This window comes from Anomaloglossus baeobatrachus, chromosome 3 (assembly GCF_048569485.1).
Source record: "Anomaloglossus baeobatrachus isolate aAnoBae1 chromosome 3, aAnoBae1.hap1, whole genome shotgun sequence".
NCBI lineage: Eukaryota > Metazoa > Chordata > Amphibia > Anura > Aromobatidae > Anomaloglossus > Anomaloglossus baeobatrachus.
Genome location: NC_134355.1, coordinates 334,747,345 through 334,773,861, shown reverse-complemented (window position 1 = coordinate 334,773,861; position 26,517 = coordinate 334,747,345). Strand labels below are relative to the sequence as shown.

Here is a 26,517-nt window from a genome sequence, read left to right as displayed (position 1 = left end):
CTGAGCGCGATAGTCCCCGCCCCAGTCGCAGCTGCGATATCATTGTGATAGCTGCCATAGCGAATATTATCGCTACGGCTGCTTCACATACACTCACCTGCTGTGCGACGTCACTCTGGCCGGTGAACCGCCTCCTTACTAAGGGGGCGGGTCGTGCGGCGTCACTGCAACGTCAGACGGCAGGTGGCCAATAGGAGCGGAGGGGCGGAGATGAGCGGGATGTAAACATCCCGCCCACCTCCTTCCTTACGTATTGCAGCCGGGACGCAAGTAGGAGATGTTCCTTGCTCCTGCGACTTCACACACAGTGATGTGTGCTGCCGCAGGAACGAGGAACAACATCGGACTGTCACGTCAGCGTAATTATGGAATTCGCCGATGCTACACTGATGATACGATTACGACGCTTTTGCGCTCGTTAATTGTATCATCTAGGATTTACACACTACAATGTCGAGAGCGACGCAGGAAGTGCGTCACTTTCGTCATGACCCCACCGACATCGCACCTGCGATGTCGTAGTGTGCAAAGTACCCCTAAGCTTTGTGTTGTTCATCAAGTTTAAAAATTTCATATTTTGACAATTCGGACTTCATCTACTAGTAATTATTTTACCTTAATGCTTGCATTTTAGGCTTAAAATCAATGCTGAAATTGAGCGCTTTAAATTTTTTTTTGCACAGTTTGACTTTTCAACCTCTTTATTTCTCTGCTCTTGGCTTCCTGCTGAATGAGCTAAGCTTTCACAAGTTTGAGCATTGGCCACATCATGGAATAGTGGCTACAAAGCTGAGTAAATCATCATGCCTGGGTTCTTCTCTGCCCCCATCTATTTCTGAGGCCTGCCAGCACGTAGAGGAGTTGACTACAGGAGGTAGTATCCATTCTTATATAGGTAATAGCCACAGTGTGTATGTATTAGTTTCTTTAGTTTTGCTTTTGTTTTTTACACTTTGTACATATAGGGCAGGGGTCTCAAACATGTGGTACACGGGCTGCATGCGGCCCCTGAGGCTGCTTCTTGCGGCCCACAGGCACGTAGACCCCGTGACGATTGCAGCCCGGTACACGGGCACGCCATCATCAGTGCTTTACTTAAGTTGAATGATTTGTGGCACTACGCAGAGGAGCTCTATGCGCATCTTTACAAATGGCAGCCATCGGACAATCAGAGATCAGCAGCTGACGTCTGTGTGTGATGTCAGCTGCTGGCCTCTGATTGGCCGGCAGCTGCCATTGGTATAGTTCATAGAGCTTTTTAGAGGCTTTTTTAGCATGAGGCGAGGTAACAGTTAATTCATACTGTAGATAACAATATACAGTGCAACACAGACATTATAGGCGGCAAATGAAGCAAAAATATGTATTGAAAGTCAACTGTAAGAGTGATTTTTAACCCAAAACACATGCATTTAAGTAAAAAAAAAAAAAAGATGTCTCAAAAGGAGTCCATAATTCTTACACTTTCCAAAGTAAAAAAGTACCACTAACCTTTATGCCAGGTTTCTCCATACTCTCCTCCACCTCGGATATTTGCAATAGCAAGAATGCCACCTAAATGCCTTACGAATATCAACCTGGAAACACTGGAAGCAGAGAGACAAAAAGTAATATGTAGACAAATTCAGAATCTGACTTTTTACATTTTTTCCTCTAATGTTTTCCCATTTAGAAGCAAGTATTCTGAAAAAATTCTACAAGTGTCTTCAACATATATCAATTATAAAGACTTAAGCTACATTCACACATCTGTATGACACGGCCATGCCCTGTTCGCTTTTTCTTGGACATCACACAGCCCATAGAGTTTTATGTGTACATATGTCTCTGAAAATCATGGATCCATGTATGCAACTCGTGAGAATCAGAGCAGCTCTTCTGATCCAGGTTTTCAGATCAGAGTCAGCCATTCGTTGGCGTGGAAGTGAGTTGCCCTCGTCAGTAAAAAAAAAAAAATAAAAAAAAAATGACTGCAACCTGGAAGGAATACAGATGAAACAATAGAAACAAAACAGTCTATTCCTCACTGATGGTAAAATTCACACAGATGTGTTAATGTAGGCTTCATATTTACAAGATATAGTGCAGGTAGTGTGAAACCTATCTGTAGTTGTTATCTTGATCTACTGTATTTTATTTCCAAGAAGAAAAGAACAAAAGACAACTACAATATCTATACTGTATTCTTTTAAAGGGAACCTGTCACCAGATTCGCCCCATATAAAGTACGACAAGGATCTTTAAAGGGAACCTGTCAGGTGCAATATGCACCCAGAATCACGAGTAGTTCTGGGTGCATATTGCTAATCCCTGACTAACCGTCCCTTTATACACTAGCATAGATAAAGGGATCTTTAGAAAAAGTATTTCTAAAGATCTTTTATCATATGCTAATGGAGCCAGGGACTAGTTGCAAGGGCGTGAGTTCCCTTGGCTAGTCGGCATATAGCATTTTAGCACACCCCTGTGAGCGTTCTAAAATGCTAATGAATGTGCAGCGATGCCGCACATACCTTACTCTTAATGGTGGACGACAGAGGATGGATGCACACTACGCATGATCTGGAGTCCCAGTATACCTCACTGAAGCCAGCATGTTAGCATGCCTCTGTGGGCATACTAATATGCTAATAAATGCGCAGCAATGCCACACCTACCACACTCTTGATGGCGGCCGGCGGAGGATGAATGCGCACTATGCATGATCGGGAGTCCCGGGACATCAGATCATGCTCACTAAACTGATGTTGGGTGTAAGCTTCCTGGCTTCAGTGAGGTATACTGGGACTCCAGATCATGTGTAGTGTGTATCCATCCTCCGTCGTCCACCATAGTAGCTCTTAGACTGCAGAACATGTTTGAAACTGTAATTACCATTATGTCTGTAGATAAATATGTTTTTTTTCCACAAGCTTGCTTTAAAAAATTTTTTCCACTAAATAAATTACAACGTACTCATTCTGGAGACTCAAACTGTTGGACCCCTACTAATCTGGAGAACTATATTTGAAAGAAAAAGGACTTTGAGTGCCACCAAATAGAAAAAACGTAATAAATCTAGCCCAACTCATATTTCATGCATGATCTGGAGAACTGTAGTGTCAAAATTTGTGTGTGTCAATGGAGCAGTAATGCACATGTAAAACACCACTTTAATGAATGCCTGAATGGCTGTTTTTGTGTATCCCATAGAAGTGAATGGAAAAACTTTGGAATACCATACTTGGGAGCCCAGGGTATACAAACTGTCAGACCCTCAGGTATAGGTGTTAAAATGCTAAGCGTAGGAAACTCCCTTTAAATGATGCAACATTTTTACATAGGGTTTGCTCTAAAGTTGTCATTTCCACATTAGCAGTCATGTGGCCCCAGTCATACACACACATTAGGTTACAGAAATGGAAGCGTTATATATAGATGTGCCTTGCGTTAAGTTTATCTTGCCTAGCACAAAATGCCACCAAAGCCAAATAAAAAAGATATGACAGATGCCATGTGTCAACCTTCTGTCCCCAAAGTCTTCTATTATAAACAAATGTATATATTTAATGGACTTTTTTTTTTTTTACTGGATTTTTTAACATACATTACACATCTGCTGGATGATTCTGACAGATGATATTTATTGGCCATATGTCCCTCTAGGCTGAGATGTTAAAATAATAAAATATTTAAAATAGATGTGTTTATACTGGATGAAACCGTGAAAATTTCTTAGAAATTAATATACCGTATTTTTCGCTTTATAAGACGCACATTTAATCCCCAAAATTTTGGGGGAAAGTAGGGGGTGCGTCTTATAAGCAGAATATATGGGGGGTGTGTGTATATATATATATATATATACATACATACATATACAGTGCCTACAAGTAGTATTCAACCCCCTGCAGATTTAGCAGGTGTGATAAGATGCAAATAAGTTAGAGCCTGCAAACTTCAAACAAGAGCAGGATTTATTAACAGATGCATAAATCTTACAAACCAACAAGTTATGTTGCTCAGTTATAATTTTAATAAATTTTCAACATAAAAGTGTGGGTCAATTATTATTCAACCCCTAAGTTTAATATTTTGTGGAATAACCCTTGTTTGCAATTACAGCTAATAATCGTCTTTTATAAGACCTGATCAGGCCGGCACAGGTCTCTGGAGTTATCTTGGCCCACTCCTCCATGCAGATCTTCTCCAAGTTATCTAGGTTCTTTGGGTGTCTCATGTGAACTTTAATCTTGAGCTACTTCCACAAGTTTTCAATTGGGTTAAGGTCAGGAGACTGACTAGGCCACTGCAACACCTTGATTTTTTCCCTCTTGAACCAGGCCTTGGTTTTCTTGGCTGTGTGCTTTGGGTCATTGTCTTGTTGGAAGATGAAATGACGACCCATCTTAAGATCCTTGATGGAGGAGCGGAGGTTCTTGGCCAAAATCTCCAGGTAGGCCGTGCTATCCATCTTCCCATGGATGCGGACCAGATGGCCAGGCCCCTTGGCTGAGAAACAACCCCACAGCATGACGCTGCCACCACCATGCTTGACTGTAGGGATGGTATTCTTGGGGTCGTATGCAGTGCCATCCAGTCTCCAAACGTCACGTGTGTGGTTGGCACCAAAGATCTCGATCTTGGTCTCATCAGACCAGAGAATCTTGAACCAGTCTGTCTCGGAGTCCTCCAAGTGATCATGAGCAAACTGTAGACGAGCCTTGACATGACGCTTTGAAAGTAAAGGTAGCTTACGGGCTCGTCTGGAACGGAGACCATTGCGGTGGAGTACGTTACTTATGGTATTGACTGAAACCAATGTCCCCACTGCCATGAGATCTTCCTGAAGCTCCTTCCTTGTTGTCCTTGGGTTAGCCTTGACTCTTTGGACAAGCCTGGCCTCAGCACGGGGGGAAACTTTCAAAGGCTGTCCAGGCCGTGGAAGGCTAACAGTAGTTCCATAAGCCTTCCACTTCCGGATGATGCTCCCAACAGTGGAGACAGGTAGGCCCAACTCCTTGGAAAGGGTTTTGTACCCCTTGCCAGCCTTGTGACCCTCCACGATCTTGTCTCTGATGGCCTTGGAATGCTCCTTTGTCTTTCCCATGTTGACCAAGTATGAGTGCTGTTCACAAGTTTGTGGAGGGTCTTAATTAGTCAGAAAAGGCTGGAAAAAGAGATAATTAATCCAAACATGTGAAGCTCATTGTTCTTTTTGCCTGAAATACTTCTTAATACTTTAGGGGAACCAAACAGAATTCTGGTGGTTTGAGGGGTTGAATAATAAATGACCCTCTGAATAAACTTTTCACAATTTAAAAAAAAAAAAAAAAAAAGAAATAACATTCTTTTTTGCTGCAGTGCATTTCACACTTCCAGGCTGATCTACAGTCCAAATATCACAATGCCAAGTTAATTACGAATATGTAAACCTGCTAAATCTGCAGGGGGTTGAATACTACTTGTAGGCACTATATATACATATATATATATACTGCAGGGTCCGCTCTGGAGCGCTGCTGGGGGCAGGTGAAAGCTGCGGGCGGCAGCGTTAGATCTCCTGCTCCCACTCTTATAATATGCACAGCCGCTGTCCATCACCGTGGTGCTGAAACCGCATCACAGTGACGGGCTGGGGCAGGGGTGCATATTATATGAGCCTGCGCCCCCCTGTGATCGCACATGCCCCCCCCCTGTGTTAGATATGGCCCCCATGCTGCTGCTCATCCTAAAATAAAAAAGCTTTACTTACCTCCTCCAGTGTTTCTCCCCAGTGTCCCTGGTTCCACTGTGATCAGGCATGCAGCGATGATCTCACTCTGCTGTGCCGATCACATGACCGCACCGAGAACCAGGAAGTGGAGGAACAGAAGCACAGAGGGAGGCAGGAGGGAGATCAGCGCTGGAGGAGGTAAGGAAAGAGTGTTTTATTTTGCTATGGGCAGCAGCATGGGGGTGATATCTAACACAGGGGAACGTGTGCAATCTATAGGGGGCCATAGGCAGCACAGGGGAACGTATGCAATCCATAGGGGGCCATAGGCAGCACAGGGGAATGTGTGCAATCCATATGGGATCATAGGCCGCACAGGGGAATGTGTGCAATCCATAGGGGGCCATAGGCAGCATAGGGGACTGTGTGCAACCCATAGGGGGCCATAGGCAGCACAAGGGAGTGTGTACAATCCATAGGGGGCCTTAGGCAGCAAAGGGGAATGTGTGTAATGCGTAGGGGGCCATAGGCAGCACAGGGGAATGTGTGCAATCCATAGGGGGCCATAGGCAGCACAGGGGAATGTGTGCAATCCATAGGGGGCCATAGGCAGCACAGGGAAATGTGTGCAATCCATAGGGGGCCATAGGCAGCACAGGGGAACGTGTGCAATCGATAGGGGGCCATAGGCAGCACAGGGAACATGTGCAATCAATAGGCGGCCATAGCCAGCACAGGGGAACGTGTGCCAGCACAAGGGGGCCATATCCAATATAAGGGGGCCATATCCAGATTAAGGGGGCCAATTTTAGGATGGGGGGTTATGAGGGACATATACCCTATATTATTTGTTAGATGGACACTGGCATTATAAGACGGACCCCATTTAACATTAAAAAAATTCTCTTTTCCTTCACCAAATTTGGGGGTGCGTCTTATAAAGCGAAAAATACGGTATTTAAAAATGGAATGGGAAAAAAAAGCAAAACCTATCAAAATGGCATGTAAATACTTGTTTATTTTAAGCAGTGTTTTTCATGCTAACACTCTGGTTTTTGGTACAAAAGAAACCCTGTAGCAAATACTAAACATGTCCACATATTCAATCGCCTTAGTAGTGATCTGCTAAATGTAATATATAGTATGTACATATATATTGTAAAAACATTGCATAATTTGTCAAGAGCCACTATTAGCCATCAATGAAACACAAAGATCTGGCAGTCAGATTTGTGTGGCCAATATATTTCTCCATACCGGGAGAAAACATGAACACTTGTGTCCATGCACCATACCAACTGTCTGCATCCAGAACATGGATTAATTAATAGAAAACTCTTACCTGTAACTTGGGGTGATAGATATGTTGAAACCACCATAGCCATACAAAAAGGCAGGGTGTGAACCATCCAAATTAATGCCCTTTTTATGAACAATAAACATTGGAATTAGGGTTCCATCTTTGCTAGTGTAAAAATCCTAGGAGAAAAACAAAATAATACACTTTAGAGGTGTTGTCACTACCTTGTTATGCATGACTTTTTCCTTAGGATTGGTACTCAATATGGTGTGGGACACCTGACCCGCCCATCAATCATCTGTTGACATCCACAGCCAGATGTAGCCATTGTATGGAGCGGAACAACATGGCTCTGTACATTGTCAGGCCGCCAAGTTGGTAAAAATTGTCCCTTTCAATTTACTTTCATCTTCCTCTATTGGATAGGCAGCTTTACATGGTTTTTGCCTGGGAGGCTTCGCCCCCTTGAAATTGCGCTGGTGCCGTACCTATATTTTTACTATATAATATACATATATAATTTTTAGATGTAGATTTCTGTTAATGGATAACTGTCATTGTTTGTTTTTCTCATTTTGGGAAAAAGCTGAAATGGGGGAAAGAGCAGAGTCTTTACAGTGTGCAGACTCCGCTTCTTCACAGCCACAGTGAGAGGAGTGCAGTAGCGGAGTCAGCACAACTGTGATTATAGTGATGCTATATCCACATAGAGCATTGTGCAGAAGCGTCGCTGGGGAAATTAGATCTGCCATCAGTGGCTCCAGTGCTATAAAGAGGTCAGCGAGCACACTCTAACCCCCACCCGCTCCTCTAAGCGCCTCTCTCCAGGCCACAGTTCCTGCACTCCTCTTAATGTGGCAGTGAGGAGGTACAGCAGGCACACTATGAGGAATCTACTCCCCCATTGCTCAGTTAATACAGTAGATAGGCATTGAGCGATCCAGTATATATCGCTCAGTGCACATCTGCTTTGGTCTGCCTGTGTACATAGGCAGTAAAATGACAGCCAATTGGTAAAAGTTTAATGATTGGGGGTCTTATTGTACCACCTGTAAACAGACCTTATATGTGTACCAACCCACATCATGTGTCTCTCAAATAGCAGTATCACTACATTCAGAGATATGTCTAAGACTAATATTTCTGACACCATTCTGAACCTGGAGGGCCAAATTACTCCTTTGCGTTTTTTTTTAAGTCACCTATCTTTATCATCTTGTGTTGTTTGCTGACTTTTTTTGTGTTAGTGTCTTTATAACGGCGCAAACGTTCATTAATTTTACGCAAATTAAAAGGAAAAAAAAGTGACTTTTTGAAAAGTTACAAATGATGAATCGGGCAAACATCTGGAAATCCTAAATCTCATCCACAGTAGCAAGCTAAAAATAAGGCAAATACACATAAAACAAATTTAAAAGAAGGTGCAAATGGAAAGATGAATATGGTGCAAAGAAAAAAACAAACAAACAAAACACACGAAAAGCTTCACAAAAACTAGGGAAATGTAATAATGACTCGTGGCCCAAAGTGGGCTGGAATTACAATATGTCTAATATCTTATGACGTGCATGCCATATCTCCAGCTATCCGTGTGCCAAAAAGTGAAATATGCACTTTCTAAAGGCCGCTTTACACGCAATGACATTGCTAACGAGATATCGTTGGGGGTCACAGAATTCGTGACGCACATCCGGCCTCGTTAGCGATGTCATTGCATATGACACCTACGAGCGACCGCTAACGATCAGAAATACCTAATCGTTGATCGTTGCCACGTCGCTCCTTTCCCAAATATTGTTGCTCGTGCTGGATGCAGGTTGTTCATCGTTCCGGAGGCAGCACACATCGCTATGTGTGACACCCCGGGAACAACGAACAACAGCGTTCCTGCGTCCTCCGGCAACGAGGTGGGCGTGTTGTTAATGCAGCTAGTCTCCACCCCTCCGCTTCTATTGGCGGGCTGCTGTGTGACATCGCTGTGACAGCACACGAACCTCCCCCTTAAAAAAGAGGTTGTTCGCCGCCCACAGCAACGTCGCTAGGAAGGTAAGTACAGTGCTGGCCAAAAGTATTGGCACCCCTGCAATTCTGTCAGATAATACTCAGTTTCTTCTTGAAAATGATTGCAATCACGAATTCTTCAGTATTATTATCTTCATTTATTTTGCTTGCAATGAAAAAACACAAAAGAGAATGAAACAAAAATCAAATCATTGATCATTTCACACAAAACTCCAAAAATGGGCCAGACAAAAGTATTGGCACTCTTAGCCTAATACTTGGTTGCACAACCTTTAGCCAAAATAACTGCGAACAACCGCTTCCAGTAACCATCAATCAGTTTCTTACAATGCTCTGCTGGAATTTTAGACCATTCTTCTTTGGCAAACTGCTCCAGGTTCCTGAGATTTGAAGGGTGCCTTCTCCAAACTGCCATTTTGAGATCTCTCCACAGGTGTTCTATGGGATTCAGGTCTGGACTCATTGCTGGACACTTTAGTAGTCTCCAGTGCTTTCTATCAAACCATATTCTAGTGCTTTTTGAAGTGTGCTTTGGGTCATTGTCCTGCTGGACCCATGACCTCTGAGGATGACCCAGCTTTCTCACATTGGGCCCTACATTATGCTGCAAAATTTGTTGGTAGTCTTCAGACTTCATAATGCCATGCACACGGTCAAGCAGTCCAGTACCAGAGGCAGCAAAGCAACCCCAAAACATCAGGGAACCTCCGCCATGTTTGACTGTAGAGACCGTGTTCTTTTCTTTGAATGCCTCTTTTTTTCCTGTAAACTCTATGTTGATGGCTTTTCCCAAAAAGCTCTACTTTTGTCTCATCTGACCAGAGAACATTCTTCCAAAATGTTTTAGGCTTTCTCAGGTAAGTTTTGGCAAACTCCAGCCTGGCTTTTTTATGTCTCGGGTAAGAAGTGTGGTCTTCCTGGGTATCCTGCCATACAGTCCCTTTTCATTCAGACGCCGATGGATAGTACGGGTTGACACTGTTGTACCCTCAGACTGCAGGGCAGCTTGAACTTGTTTGGATGTTTGTCGAGGTTCTTTATCCACCATCCACACAATCTTGTATTGAAATCTCTCGTCAATTTTTCTTTTCCTTCCACATCTAGGCAGGTTAGCCACAGTGCCATGGGCTTTAAACTTCTTGATGACACTGCACTCCGTAGACACAGGAACTTTCAAGTCTTTGGAGATGAAAAAACTGTGGGATGAAAGGCGCAAATAGGGTCTTACCCGGTATAACAATAGGAGGTGAATGTGTAACAGGAACACTCACCTGAATTGGTTGTGCCAGTCACAACCTCTTTGACAGCATGAAAGTAACGTGGAAGGCAGCAGTCCCGCAAAAATGGAGTGATTTCAGACAATAGGAGAAAAGCAGGTTTAAATACCGCGCCAAACCACAGGAGTCCAGATGAAGTTAGTAAATCTCTTTTCTTTATTTTCACAGGTCTACGCGTTTCAAGGACATATCCGTCCTCTTCCTCAGGACAAATGCAGAGAATACTATAGCGAAAAGGAGGCTACAGGCTCTCATATATGTATTGGAAAAAAGCCACGTATCCAATGATTGCGTCATCAGCCTCCTCGTGACTCATAGGCACGTGGAGGAGTGAATAAAGTTTAGAGTATTGACAGAAGAAAAAAGAAGGGAGAAAAAAAGGGAAGAAAAAAAGAAATGAAAAAAAAGGAAAAAGAAAAGAGAAAAAAAAGGAAGAGAAGGGGAGGAAGAGACAAGAAGAAAGAAAGGGGTGAGAGGAAAGGGGGATAAAGAAAAGAAGATAAAAGGGGGAAAGAAGAAGGAAGGAAGTGAAAAAATGGAAAAAATTAAAATATGAAATGCGGTGATTAGGGCAAAAAAATGGAAAAATATATATCTCTATAAATAGATGTAAAAACGTATGGATACACAAAAAGATGAATGTGTATAATGAAAAACTTGTGTGTACTTAATAAAGTGAGAGTGATGGATATGGACAAAAAAATCGTGTTTTGATGATTATTACTATTTTGGGGGTTAATATTTATATTACCAAAATTGGTATGGGAGGAAAAAGGGAACTGTACAATGAGAAAAATATATGTGGGATACAACGTGAGAAACATCATAATTATATAGAGTAATACAAAAAGTGAGATGGGCTCGCTATACCAGAGGAGTATAAGCGGCTATGCGATGGAAGCATTTGAAAGGAAAAAAGGTATGTAACAGAGCGGGTGCGATGCAACCCGCTGCGGGAGTGAATGGGGATTAACAGCGTGGGAAAGTGTGATGTGCGCCTGCGCAAAAGGTGAAGTGAGGTGAGAGCGTGTGAAAAAAACGGTGGGCGCCGTTTTATTAAATATTAACCCCCAAAATAGTAATAATCATCAAAACACGATTTTTTTGTCCATATCCATCACTCTTTCACTTTATTAAGTACACACAAGTTTTTCATTATACACATTCATCTTTTTGTGTATCCATACGTTTTTACATCTATTTATAGAGATATATATTTTTCCATTTTTTTGCCCTAATCACCGAATTTCATATTTTAATTTTTTCCATTTTTTCACTTCCTTCCTTCTTCTTTCCCCCTTTTATCTTCTTTTCTTTATCCCCCTTTCCTCTCACCCCTTTCTTTCTTCTTGTCTCTTCCTCCCCCTCTCTTCCTTTTTTTCTCTTTTCTTTTTCCTTTTTTTTCATTTCTTTTTTTCTTCCCTTTTTTTCTCCCCTCTTTTTTCTTCTGTCAATACTCTAAACTTTATTCACTCCTCCACGTGCCTATGAGTCACGAGGAGGCTGATGACGCAATCATTGGATACGTGGCTTTTTTCCAATACATATATGAGAGCCTGTAGCCTCCTTTTCGCTATAGTATTCTCTGCATTTGTCCTGAGGAAGAGGACTGATATGTCCTTGAAACGCGTAGACCTGTGAAAATAAAGAAAAGAGATTTACTAACTTCATCTGGACTCCTGTGGTTTGGCGCGGTATTTAAACCTGCTTTTCTCCTATTGTCTGAAGTCTTTGGAGATGGACTTGTAGCCTTGAGATTGCTCATGCTTCCTCACAATTTGGATTCTCAAGTCCTCAGACAGTTCTTTAGTCTTCTTTCCTTTCTCCATGCTCAATGTGGTACACATAAGAACACAGGACAGAGGTTGAGTCAACTTTAATCCATGTCAACTGGTTGCAAGTGTGATTTAGTTATTGCCAACACCTGTTAGGTGCCACAGGTAAGTTACAGGTGCTGTTAATTACACAAATTAGAGAAGCATCACATGATTTTTCAAACAGTGCCAATACTTTTGTCTACACCTTTTTTATGTTTGGTGTGGAATTATATCCAATTTGGCTTTATGACAATTTTTATTTTTTTTTTTCATTGAAGACAAATGAAATGAAGATAATAATACCAAAGAATTTGTGATTATAATCATTTTCAAGAATAAACTGAGAAGCACAAACGACGGGGGCGGGTGCGATCGCTAGCGACATCGCTAGCGATGTCGCAGCGTGTAAAGCGCCCTAAAGCCTCAGCCATTTTTCAGAAAACCATTGGGTTTAATGGGAAAAAGTATAAGTCATGCAGAGGGTTAACTTTTCCCACCTAATACAAAAAGGAAGAGCTCAATGTATCTGATATGTATTGTTCTGGTAAATAATGCCAGAGACACATTGCTTTTTCCCTATCCCTTCCAATCTACCCTGAAGAACAAAATCCCTTCTCTTTTATTGCTCTCCATGACGGCGATCAGTTTGGACACTGCACGCGTCTTCATCTGACCTCGGCTACCCTAAATACAAGATGAGCTTTCCTGTAATCCATCAAAAACTTAAGTTGCAATTATTACTTTGCTGTAAACAGAGAACGCATCCGATCAATTACTCTTTAGCAACATGAGATGAGGCTTTTAAGACAACTCAATGCACAGATTTCTTGACAATAAATCCAATAGCGTCTAGCACTGGTGCATTTGGGCAAGCAGTTTGTTAAATTGATAATAAGCCATAATGTGAAAGGTTTCCATTGAGCAGGCAAGTCTTAAACTGAATGGACTTTGTTGCAATGTCTGAGTTATGAATATTAAAACAATATGCCATAGAATATAGATGGATGTATAACACAGGGTTATAGTTCGCATTTGACCAGGGAATTAAAGGGACCATTCAAAAAAAAAAAAAAAAAGGAACCTGGAAGATTTGCACCAGTTCATTTCCCTGAAAACATTACTGAACCTCAGAATATTTACTGAACCAGAAGTTTCCATCCACTAAATAGACACATCTGCATGCTTTTCTCACTATCTGACAAGAAATCAGAATAAACCTCTCTCATTTTAGGTCAATTAGGAACCAAAATTATTTATATTTGCACACAGGGACAAAAACCTTAATTTTTGGAGACATGTCATGTTGTCTGACAAAACTAAAATTGAACCGTTTCGCCATAATGACCATCGTTACGTTTTGAGGAAAAAGGGAGAAGCTTTGAAGCCTAAGAACACCATCCCAACTGTGAGACCCGGAAGTGGCAGCGTCATGTTGTGGGATTGTTTTGCTGCAGGAGGAGTTGGTGCACTTCACAAAATAGATGGCACGATGAGGAAAGAAGATAATGTGGCAACTATTGAAGCAACATATCAAGACATCAATCAGGAACTTAAAGCTTGGGCTGAAATGGATTTTCCAAATGACAGTGACCCGACGCATACTGCTAAACTGGTTACAAAGTGGCTTAATGATAACAAAATCAATGTTTTGGAATGGCAATCACAAAACCCTGATCTGAATCCTATTGAAAATTTATGGGCAAAGCAGAAAAGGCAGGTGTAATCAAGGCGACCTACAAACATGGCTCAGTTACACCAGTTCTGTGAGGAGGAATGGGCCCAAATTCCTACCAAATATTGTGAGAAGCTGTGGAAGGATATCCAAAACCTTTCACCCAATCATACAGTTTAAGGGCAATGGTACGAAATACTAATAAAATGTATGTAAACCTTTTACTTTACAGAAAGTAGTCAAAATGTCTTAATATATTCCCCTTCTCTGATTATTGTGGTATTTGGCAAATATAAATAATTTCGGAAATCCTAATTGACCTAAGAGCGGAAAGGTTTATTCTGATTTCATGTCAGATAGTGAGGAAAAACATGCAGATGTGTCTTTTTAGATAGTGGATGGAAACTTCTGCTTTCAACTGTATATTGTTGAAGCCCATAGCCTTCTGTCCATCCTAACAAACATTTGTGTGAGAATGGGATGCCCTAAAGAGTTTTTGGAATTCGAATGTGGTACAGCAATAGGATGTTCCTGCACTAACAAATCAGTCCAGGTAATCTTTCTGCTTCTAAATACTCCATTATCAATGATGAGTGGAATTGAAAAGTTTAAGTGTTGAAGAACCTCAACCGTGAAGAGCCGACCACATAAAATTACAAAGTGGGGGTTGCCATTTAGTCAGTATGGGTCTACAGAGCTTTGCCAATTCAATACCTACAGAGTACTGGCATTATCTTCAGCACAAAATCTGTGTATTGGGTGTGGCATGGTTCTCTGTGGCCAGCAGCCGCATGACAGCAATAGATCATCAAGCACAATACTAACAGTCAGATGGAGTGGTATAAAACACATAGCTCTGTAGTGGTGGAAACGTAGTGTGATGAATCACACCTCTCTAGCAGTCTGATGGACATGTCTGGATTTGAAGAATGCCAGGAGAACATCACCAGCCTAAGTGCACTGTGCCAAAGGTAAAGTTTGGTGGAGATGGGATAATTTTATGCGGTTGTTTATCAGTGGCTGGCAAGGCTTTTTAGATTCAGTGAAGGGCAATTTTAATGTTTCAACATGCCTAGATATTTGGCCAATTAAGTACTTGCAACTTTTCTGGGAATAGTTTGAAGAAGAAGACCCTTTTCTGTTCCAGCATGACTGTGCCCCTGTGCACAAAAAAAGGTCCATAAAGACATTGGGTGAGTTTTCTGTGAAAAGAACTTGACTGGCTCTGCATGGAGGCTTCACCTCAAACCCATCAGACACTTCTGGAATGTACTATAATAGAGATTGTGAGCCAATATCACTGTCTGACCTCATTAATGCTCTTCTCCATGAATGGGAACATTTCTTAGACATCTTATACCTAAAGAGTAAAACTTTGAGAAGATCTTCCACTTACAAAATCAGCACAATTTAGTTCCTCAATCTGTAGTGCTAGATCTGCTAATGTAGCTACAGACAATACTCAACCTGTAAGACATCAGTAGACTATTCACGTCTGAAAGGCTTAGATTTTAGTAATTGCTATAACATGGAGACTAAAAATCAATTTAATGCACCTTATCGGACTTTATTTTAATTTTCTAAGCACAATAATTAATGGATGCCAAGATGTTATCACACATCCCCCGGTGTGAAGCATAACAACTAACGGCACACCGGATTATTTAACACTCTATATCACAAGAACAGAGCAATCTGAAAATACAATTATAAAATGCACAATAGAACAAATGATAACAATAGAACAAACGATAACAAAAAAGAACATGGTGTCACTTCTATCTGACCATGAAAAAAAACCTTAACATCTTAAAGAAGTTATTGAAGAATATACACTGCCTTGGGTGTGTAAAATCATGCAAGTTACAAGGAGCTAATTATACTGAAAGCAAACCTCAGGAGAGTCTAAAAAAAAAAAAAACTACTGTACATGCCCGTGGTTCTGCTCTTGTTCAAGATCACTTGCCACATACTGAGGAAAACCTGTACTTGCTATGTCCTTGCATGTAACAGACGTCCTGAGTAAACCTAAGAAAGAATATGTTATCAAAGGGCACATCTACGTATTTCAGCATGGTATACTATGAACTATTGAACAGGTCTGTTTCAAGAGTATCAATATAGAAAAAAAATATGTATTATTTCTTGCTACTTTTCTTGCATTTAAAATTTACTTATTAACACCCTTAGGAAAATGTGGAGTACAATATACTCATACATAACTAAAAATAATACGCACATGGAGGTGTGGATAACCATCTCATGGCAGCTTTCACGCTTTAAGAACTACAGATCTTCTGCAGTAAAAACAGCCACCAGAGTACCCAGAGGAAACCCACAAACATGGGTAGAACATACAAACTCCTTGCAGATGTCCTTGGTGGGATTTGAACCCAGGACCCCAGCACTACAAAGAAACAGAGCTAATCACTGAGCCACTGCCGTGTCTGTTCTTGATATCTGCCTTGGTTATTCAGTTTTCCAACATACCTTCCATTTACTTTAAACACCATTCCTTATCTGCACTATGTCACGTACTAGTAGAAGAGAAGAATCGGCACATCCAAGAATATAAAGTTTTCTTGCTTTATTTCCACATTAAATTTAAAAGTCCATCCAAACATACTATCCTGACGCGTTTCCGGCGTGAAGGCGCGCCCTTAATCATCTTTTAATTTAATGTGTAAATAAAGCAAAAAATGTTATATTCCTGGATGTGCCGATTCTTCTCTTCTTCGTGTTGCAGTGTACCTGGCTGGCTTTTCATCGTAGCACTCCATGGATGTATCGTGACTCCCATTCTCGGGCAGGTCCAGCTTTTCCCTCTGCCCTTTGTTTATGTCACGTACTGTTATTGCTTGTTCAAAAATAATAAAATGGAATGCTGTTAATATTTCTGAAATATTCACAAAGTAGTAAACCCATATGGATGGTCACTTTTGTACAAAATATTAGGTTTTGTTTTTTGAGTGATCAAGTTGCTTTTGATAAGATTATTAGGCAGTGCAGGAAAACCCAGCATTACTGTTCTACTAATGATGATATGCTGAACAGATGGAGGATCATACTTTGTTCCAACATTGAACATGTTCCCACTGATTTTTAGACCAGACAGATTCACAATTTAGACAAAAACTATAAATGGAGATAATTCTGACAGTAATAATTAGTAAAGGATGACTTAGACCGTGACGCCTTCCCTAGCCAACTTGATCAGTGATCGGTGGGCTAAGATGATCGAATATTCTTAGCCCTATAATGACCAGGGATAATTTGGCCCCAATTATCAAATATCATTGCTGCATAGCTTTGTTCCTTAACAAAGCTGCATGAGGGTTTTTTGCCTTTGACTTTTTATCCTGAAAAAAACCCTTTTTTCTGTGACAAGTTGTACGGTAGTTTTCATTGGTAGCTTTGCATGGTATATATGACTTTTTGATCACTTTTTATTACATGCTACAAAAACAAACCTCAGGCAATTCTAGATTTTATTTTCTCAATCATCATTCTCAGTTAGGTATAATTTACGCTAACGTGATTCTGCAGGCTGATACCATTATGACTAGACCAACTTTATATAATTTATGCTTTAAGTTTAAAGTTTTTGATCCTTAATTTTTGTTCTAACTTTTTTTTTTTTTCTTTGTCTGGTCTATAATCATCAGTACACCAGAGTATTGTAATATATAGTTCTAGTAACAGTCTCCAAGGAAACCCAACCAGAGGCTAAGCTTAATAGGAATTCCTATAAGGCGGTGATAGGGGCAATCAGCAGGGTCTCCCCCCCACCCTTGGAAAGGACAACCAGCTTAAATACCATTATTATTGATTGATGGACTGATAGCATTTAAAGGTCTACCATCAACACTATTACAGGCAGATTCCGGCTTGGGAACTCATCCAGGATATCTGCCTTGTGTGGAGCGGGGTCAGCTGGAGAGCCTGCTCCATACATATACATGCATTCAAAGACATAACATTAAGTCATGGTGCGTCATGGTAATGAATAAAACATTTTTTCTGTCGTAATATTCTGAGAGCCATCACACTTATTTTTCTGTTGACAGAGCTATGTGATGGCTTGCTTTATTCTGAAATGACCAGTAGTTTATATTAGTACAATTTTGGGATACTTGGTACTTTTTGATCACTTTTTATTTTGTTTTTCATCAGGTGTGATGAACAAAAATATATATATGTTTCCTAATAGCTTTTACTGTGTTTGCGATATAATATAATTTTATAACATGGATTGTTGCAAATGTGGCCATACCAAATATGTAGTTTTGCAGGAGCTTTTTTTCACATATAAACCAGTTTTTTTTATAACTAAAACTAGGATTTTTTTTAATATGACTTATTGTTCTTGTAAGAGGAGGACTAGAAAATAAGCCATAGCATCTCATTGGCAGCCTGTAAGGTGGCGCAAATTGGCTGACAGAGGAAATACTTTCCCTCGGTAATACTACTCACTGTCACACTTGATAGCACCTGAAGGGTTAAAGTGCTGGGATCAGAAGCTCTACTCACAGCACATGCAACAGGAGCTCAGCAGTATATAAAAGCAACTGCCAAAGCAGATGGCACAGGCCCCATACCGGAGCCTGTACCATGTTTGGGACTTAAAGGGAATCTATCAGCAGGATTTTGTGATTTAATCTCAGAGCAGCATAATGTAGGAGTTGAGAGCCTGATTCCAACAATGTGTCACTTATTAGTCTGCGTACTGTCACTTTAATACAATGAGTGTTTTGTCAGCAGGACACTATCAATAGTGGATTAGGTCTCACGTGCAGAGCAGTCAAACTAAATTGTGTAACCCCGCCCCGACCACTGATTGGCAGCTTACTGACAATTCCCAGTGTACACAGGAATCTGTCAGTCAGGGGTGGTTGGGGTTATACACAGCCCAGAAGTCAGCTCTGCTACATATACATCAGATTAAACATGGATTCTATCAAAGCTACACCAAGCAGTCCAGTAAATGATACATCACTGGAATCAGGCTGACTTCACATTATGTTATCAGATAACATAGCAAAAAACTGCTGACACATTCCGTTACTATGTATCCTGATATGGCAACTAAAATCAGATAGAGAAACACAGTTATGCCCATTTATACAAAAGGGTTTAGTCTTTATCCAATGAATGATCGTATTGGTTGAAATATGATCAACAACTTTAATGTGTATTGGCAGTGCCTTAACATCTGACATATGAATAAAAGCGGTGTTAAGATGGTCTCCTTTAGTAGAAGCAACCTATATTTTTAGTAGAAACAGGCATATAATATACACTGTATGCAGACTTATTAGGCAAATGAGCATTTTGATCACATAATACTTTTTATACATGTTGTCCTACTCCAAGCTGTATAGGCTTGAGAGCCAACTACAAATTAAGTAAATCAGGTGATGTGCATCTCTGTAATGAGGAGGGGTGTGGTGTAATGACATCAACACCCTATATAAGGTGTGCATACTTATTAGGCAACTTCCTTTTCCTTTGGCAAAATGGGTCAGAAGAAAGATTTGACGGGCTCTGAAAAGTCCAAAATTGTGAGATGTCTTGCAGAGGGATGCTGTAGTCTTGAAATTGCCAAACTTTTGAAGCGTGATCACTGAACAATCAAGCGTTTCATGGCAAATAGCCAACAGGGTCGCAAGAAACGAGTTGGGCAAAAAAGGCACAAAATAACTGCCCATGAATTGAGGAAAATCAAGCGTGAAGCTGCCAAGATGCCATTTGCCACCAGTTTGGCCATATTTTAGAGCTGCAACGTTACTGGAGTATCAAAAAGCCCAAGGTGTGCCATACTCAGGGACATGGCCAAGGTAAGGAAGGCTGAAAAATGACCACCTTTGAACAAGAAACATAAGATAAAACGTCAAGACTGGGCCAAGAAATATCTTAAGACTGATTTTTCAAAGGTTCTATGGACCGATAAAATGAGAGTGACTCTTGATGGGCCAGAGGCTGGATCAGTAAAGGGAAGAGAGCTCCACTACGACTCAGACGCCAGCAAAGTGGAGGTGGGGTACTGTTATGGGCTGGTATCATCAAAGATGAACTTGTGGGACCTTTTTGGGTTGAGGATGGAGTGAAGCTCAACTTCCAGACCTACTACCAGTTTCTGGAAGACAACTTCTTCAAGCAGTGGTACAGGAAGAAGTCGGTATCATTCAAGAAAAACATGATTTTTATGCAGGACAATGCTCCATCACATGCATCCAACTACTCCCCAGCGTGGCTGGCCAGTAAAGGTCTAAAAGATGAAAAAATAATGACATGGCCCCCTTGTTCACCTAATCTGAACCCCATAGAGAACCTGTGGTCCCCCATAAAATGTAAGATCTACAGGGAGGGAAAGCAGTACACCTCTCGGAACAGTGTCTGGGAGGCTGTGGTGGCTGCTGCATGCAATGTTGTTCGTAAACAGATCAAGCAACTGACAAAATCTATACATGGTAGGCTGTTGAGTGTCATCACAAAGAAAAGTGGCTATATTGGTCTCTAATTTTTGGGGTTTTGTTTTTGCATGTCAGAAATGTTTATTTCTAAATTTTGTGCAGTTATATTGGTTTACCTGGTGAAAATAAACAAGTGAGATGGGAATATATTTGGATTTTATTAAGTTGCCTAATAATTCTGCACAGTAATAGTTACCTGCACAAACAGATATGCTCCTAATATAGCCAAATCTAAAAAAAAAACCATTCCAACTTCCAAAAATATTAAGCTTTGATATTTATTTTGGGTTGATTGAGAACATAGTTTTTGATCATTATTAAAAAAAATCCGCTAAAATACAACTTGCTCAATAAGTCTGCACGCGGTGTATAAGGGTGCTCATAGCATTAGGAAATTCCTACAAATGATGTGTGCTACTAGTTTATATAGAAATGAAGGGAATTTTGTTTACTTACCGTAAATTCCTTTTCTTCTAGCTCCAATTGGGAGACCCAGACAATTGGGTGTATAGCTATTGCCTCTGGAGGCCACACAAAGTATTACACTTAAAAGTGTAAGGCCCCTCCCCTTCTGGCTATACACCCCCAGTGGGATCACTGGCTCACCAGTTTTAGTGCCAAAGCAAGAAGGAGGAAAGCCAATAACTGGTTTAAAGACCAATTCAATCCGAGGAAACATCGGAGAACTGAACCATACCACATGAACAACATGTGTACCCGAAAAAACAGAAAAACCCCGAGAAAACAGGGCGGGTGCTGGGTCTCCCAATTGGAGCTAGAAGAAAAGGAATTTACGGTAAGTAAACAAAATTCCCTTCTTCTTTGTCGCTCCATTGGGAGACCCAGACAATTGGGATGTCCAAAAGCAATCCCTGGGTGGGTAAAAGAATACCTCATGATAGGGCCGTCAAACGGCCCTCTCCTACAGGTGGCCAACCGCCGCCTGAATGACTTATCTACCTAGGCTGGCGTCTGCCGAAGCGTAGGTATGCATCTGATAATGCTTGGTAAAAGTAAGTAGACTCGACCAGGTGGGTGCCTGACACACCTGCTGAGCCGCAGCCTGGTGCCGTAATGCCCAGGATGCACCCACGGCTCTGGTAGAATGGGCCTTCGGCCTTGAGAGAACCCGAAGCCCAGTAGAACTGTAGGTTTCAAGAATTGGTTCCTCGATCCCCCGAGCAAGGGTGGATCTGGAAGCTTGCGACTGTTTACGCCGACCAGCGACAAGGACAAAGAGTGCATCCGGGTGGCGCAGGAGCGCCATGCGGGAAGTAGAACCTGAGTGCTCTCACCAGAACCAACAGATGCAAATCTTTCTGAAATTGATGGACTGGACGAGGACACAAAGAAGGTGAGGTGATATCCTGATTGATATGAAAATGGGATACCACCTTAGGGAGAAATTCCGGAACCGGACGCAGAACTACCCTGTCCTGGTGAAGGACCAGGAAGAGAGTTTGTATAAGAGCGTTGCTAGCTCGGAAACTCTCCTAAGAGACGAGAACGTTAGTAGAAGGCCACTTCCCGTGAAAAACGGGAAGGGAGACATCCTTCAAAGGCTCGAAAGGCGGCATCTGGAGAGCAATTAGAACCTTGTTCAGATCTCAGGGCTCAAACAGCCGCTTGTACGGAGTGCTGAGAAGACAAACTCCCCGTAGGAACGTGCGTACCTGAGGAAGTCGTCGTTTCTGAAAAAAATACAGATAGCGCTGAGACTTGTCCCTAAAGGGAACTGAGCGACAACCCATTTTCCTACCTAGATTGCAGGAAGGAAGGAAACATAGACGATGCAACCGGCCAGGGAGAAACACCCTGCGCCGAGCACCGAGATAAGAACATCTTCCACGTCCTGTGGTCAATCTTGGCGGACGTTGGTATGCTAGCCTGTCTCATGGTGGCAACCACGTCCAGAGGTAATCCTAACGACACTAGGTTCCAGGACTCAATGCCACACCATCCGGTTGAGAGCCGTAGAATTCAAATGGAAGAATGGCCCTTGAGACAGCCAGTCTGATTGGTCTGGTAGTGCCCCCGGTTAGCCTACCGTGAGGCACCACAGAACCGAGTACCACAACATCCTCGGCCAATTTGTAGCGACGAGGATGGCGCGGCCGCAGTCGGTCTTGATCTAGCGCAGTACTCTGGGCAACAATGCCAGAGATGGCACCTAAGGGAGCTGGAACTGCGACCAATGCTGAACTAAGGCGTTTGCCGCCAGAGCTCGATGATTGTGAAACCGTGCCATGAAGCTGGCACATTGTTGTTGTGCCGTGACGCCATTAGATCGACGTCCGGCCTCTGTCAGCGGCGCCAGATCTCCTGAAACCCGTCCGGGTGAGGAGACCATACTCTTTCGGCCACACCTCAGCGACTTAGAAAGTCAGCTTCCTAGTTTCCACACTTGGGATGTGAATTGTGGATATGGTGGATGCCGTGTCATCCACCCACATCAAACCTGCCGGACTTCCTGGAAGGCTTGCCGGTTGCGCGTTCTTCCTTGGTGGTTGATGTATGCCACCGCTGTGGAGCTGTCCGACTGAAGTCGGATATGCTTGCTTTCCAGCCGCTGTTGGAAGGATTGTAGGGCAAGATACACTGCTCTGTGTTCAAGAACATTGATCTGAAGAGTGGACTCTTGCTGAGTCCACGTACCCTGAGCGCTGTAGTGGAGAAAAACTGCTCCCCACCCTGATAGACTCGCGTCTGTCGTAACTATCGCCCAGGACGGGGATAGGAAGGACCTTCTTTTTGACCAAGAGGTGAGAAGAAGCCACCACCGTAGAGATTCCTTGGCCGCCTGAGAAGAACGACGACTCTGTTGAGGGACGTCGACTCCTCGTCCCATTGGCGGAGAATGTCCCATTGTAGTGGACGCAGTAAAACTGCGCGAAAGGAACTGCCTCCATTGCTACCATCTTACGTAGGAAGTGCATGAGGCGTGTCAATGTGTGCGACTGGTTCTTAAAGAAGAGCTTGCAGCCCGTAGTGAATGCTGTTTGTCTAGCGGCAGCTTCACTATCGCTGAGAGAGTAAGAAACTCTATGCCTAGATATGTTATCGATAGGGTCGGGGTCGGATCTGACTTTAAAAAGTTGATGATCCACCCAAAACTCTAGAGAGTCTCCAGCGCAACGTTCGGGCAGTGTTGGCATGTTTCCTAAGAGAGTGCCTTGACAAGTAGATCGTCTAAATACGGGACCACAGAGTGACCCTGAGAGTGCAGGACTGTGACTACTGCTGCCCTGACCTTGGCGAAGACCAGTTGGACTGTCGCTAGCCGGAAGGTAGAGCTACGAACAGAGGGTGTTCGTCTCCTATAACGAAGCGTAGAAACGCTAGTGCTCTGGATCAATCGGCACGTGTGGATAAGCATCCTTGATGCCTAATGATGCTAGGAAATATCGTTGGGACCTTGAGGCGATGACATGGCGGAGGGATTCCATCCGGAACCGCCTGGTGTCCACGAGCTTGCTGAGCATTTTTAGATCCAGAACGGGACGGAACGGCCCGTTGTTATAGGTACCGCAAAGAATTTGGGGTAAAAACCGTGACCTTGTTCCTGAAGAGGAACGGGGGTCATCACTCTTTCTGCCTATAGAGTGCACCCTGTTTGCAGAAGAGCAGCGGCCCGGCCGGGAGGTGGAGAAATTCTGAAGAATCGAGTTGGAGGACGAGAAGTGAGCTCTATCCTGTACCCGTGAGACAGAATGTCTCACACTCAATGGTCATTGACCTATAGCAGCTAAATATCGCCAGGGCGGGAGAGCCTGCTACCGACCGAGGCCGCAAGTCATGAGGAAGCCGCCTTGGAAGCGGGTTTTCCGACTGTCGCTTTTTTGGGCGAGACTGAGCCCGCTAAGAATCTTAGCACCTCTGATCCTCTTGAGTCCACCTTGGACGAGGAAAAATGGGACCTGCCCGAGCCTCGAAAAGGCCGAAAACCCCGACTGCCTCTTGCTCTGTTGGGGTTTGTTGTGTCCGGGCTGAGGAAAGGATGAATCCTTACCCCTGGACTATTTGATGGTTACATCCAACGCTCACCAAACAGTCGGTCAGCAGAAAAAGGCAACTGGTTAGGCAACCTTTTTTGGAAGCAGAATCTGCCTTCCATTCACTTAACGAGCAGACCAGGCTCTGCTTAAAAACACGGAGTAGCGGAGGCTACCGCCGCACGGTTCGCAGAGTCCAGGACAACCTGAATCGCGTAAGAAACAAATGCAGACATTTGAGAGGTTAAGGATGCCACCTGCGGCACAGATGTACGTGTAACCGTGTCAATCTGTGTAAGACAAGCTGAAATAGCTTGGAGTGCCCCAAGGGAGAGAATGCCGGAGCCAACGGTGCGCCGACAGCCTCATAGATGGCTTTCGACCAGAGATCCATCTGTCTGTCAGTGGCATCTTTGAGTTTGCAGTTCCATCTCCCACTGCAACTATGGATCTAGCTACAAGCCTGGAGATTGGAGGATGCCGCTCGGGACATTGGGTCCAGTCCTTGACCAAGTCAGGGGACAGGGATAGCGTGTATCCTAAGCCGTTTGGAGAAGCGCATATCTGGATAAGCGTGGTGTTCCTGGACTGCCTCTCTGAAGGCAGAGTGGTCCAGAAAAATACGTGAAGCTGACTCCTCCACTGGAGGAGTTGTGAGAAATAACCCACATTCTATAGATGGACGCTATAAGATTATTTACTATGGCGTCACAATCAGGTGTATCCAGATTGAGAGCGGTCTCAGGATCAAAATCCTGAGCCGCTACTTCCGCCTCATTACACAGCGAGTCCTTCTGTTAGGACCCTGATGAAACCGAGGCCGCTCATAGCGAGCCCACTTAGGCTGTCTGGGACTGACGTCCGTGCAGAGCCGTGACTCTGGGATGCGTGTGACATTCCCGGAGCTGTTAGTTATTCACACTGAGGGGGGCCATGGATCAATGATTCAACAGTGCCCATATTGTGAGAGACATGTCCGGACTGCTAGGCTTCTAGTATCATAGCCATAGTCTCAGAAAAACTGTCAGTAAATACTGCAGACACCGTCCTCATCCCCTGGCCATTAGTGCATACAATGGGAGTCTATGTACCTGCCGGCCGTATAGCCGTACATGCTGTACCAGCTGTATAGAAAAACATGTGGTTCTGCACCTTTGTTTTACACAGAGAATATGCTGATAACTCCTCCGCATAATCCAGGAGGGTATATACAACGTGCGACCAAACAGTGCAATGTATATAGTACAAGCATATCTATAAGTGCAATTCTGCACTAGTGGGGTTAGCACCACAGGTGCTGCTTAACGCCTGTTACAGCGATTGTGTGACTATCAGAATGCCAGGGTCTTCCACACTTGTCTCTGTATCGTACAGAAACTGACACTAATGGCTGCCGGTGTCCTTGTAGAGAAGGAAGCCGTGGGCGTGCCTGAGAAAGTGCGGGAATCCGGATTCACAGTGCACACAGTGAGAGGGGTGGAGTATGCAAAACATACTCCAGCTCTCAGCTCTGCTCTATGCAGCGTCACGCCCCTACCCTGACTGTCAGGGCTGTGGGCGGTAACGAAGGGAGACTAGGCCCAGAAGCCGGGGACTCGAGTTAACAGCGCGGCCGCCGTAAAAGCGCGGGCCGCGCTGAAGTCCCCGGCGCACCACAAGTGCCAGCCGCGCCGCAGTCCCAGCGGCCGGCGCGACCGCCCTAGAAGTGGCCAGCGTCCCGCCCCTCTCCTGACTGGCAGGTCTGGGGGCGGGAACGAACTAAAGCAGGCCGCAAAAGCCGGGGACTCGAGTTATCAGCGCGGCCGCCGTAAAAGCGCGGGCCGCGCTGAAGTCCCCGGCGCACTACAAGTGCCAGCCGCGCCGCTGTTCCAGCGGCCGGCGCGCCCGAGTCCTAGACGTGGGCAGCGTCCCGCCCCTCTCCTGACTGGCAGGTCTGGGGGCGGGAACGAACGGAAGCAGGCCGCAAAAGCCGGGGACTGTAGTTATCAGCGCGGCCGCCGTAAAAGCGCAGGCCGCGCTGAAGTCCCCGGCGCACTACAAGTGCCAGCCGTGCCGCAGTCCCAGCGGCCGGCGCGGCCGAGTCCCATAAGTGTGCCTGCTTCAGCTAAGCTGAATGAGGCTATGGCACAGGCGCCGCAGCGCTGATGTCCCCCGGCGCACTACAACACCCAGCATGCTGCGGTGTGAGCGCCAAATGCACGGGGACACAGAGTACCTTGAGGAAGCAGGGCCATGTCCCTGATGTACTCCGCTCCATCCAGCATCTTCT

General features: G+C 43.6%; 1 protein-coding gene across 2 annotated transcripts in view; it reads right to left on the bottom strand.

Annotated features, from left to right (window-relative positions):
* PREP (prolyl endopeptidase) overlaps positions 1-26,517 on the bottom strand; it is a 212,627-nt gene that overhangs the window by 28,918 nt on the left and 157,192 nt on the right. For both annotated transcript variants that reach the window (XM_075340082.1, XM_075340083.1), the window contains exons 11-12: positions 7,038-7,174; positions 1,492-1,586 (exon numbers count right to left, since the gene is read on the bottom strand). In XM_075340082.1, the coding sequence (XP_075196197.1) occupies positions 1,492-1,586; positions 7,038-7,174 (232 nt within the window). The remainder of the gene's footprint in view (positions 1-1,491; positions 1,587-7,037; positions 7,175-26,517) is intronic.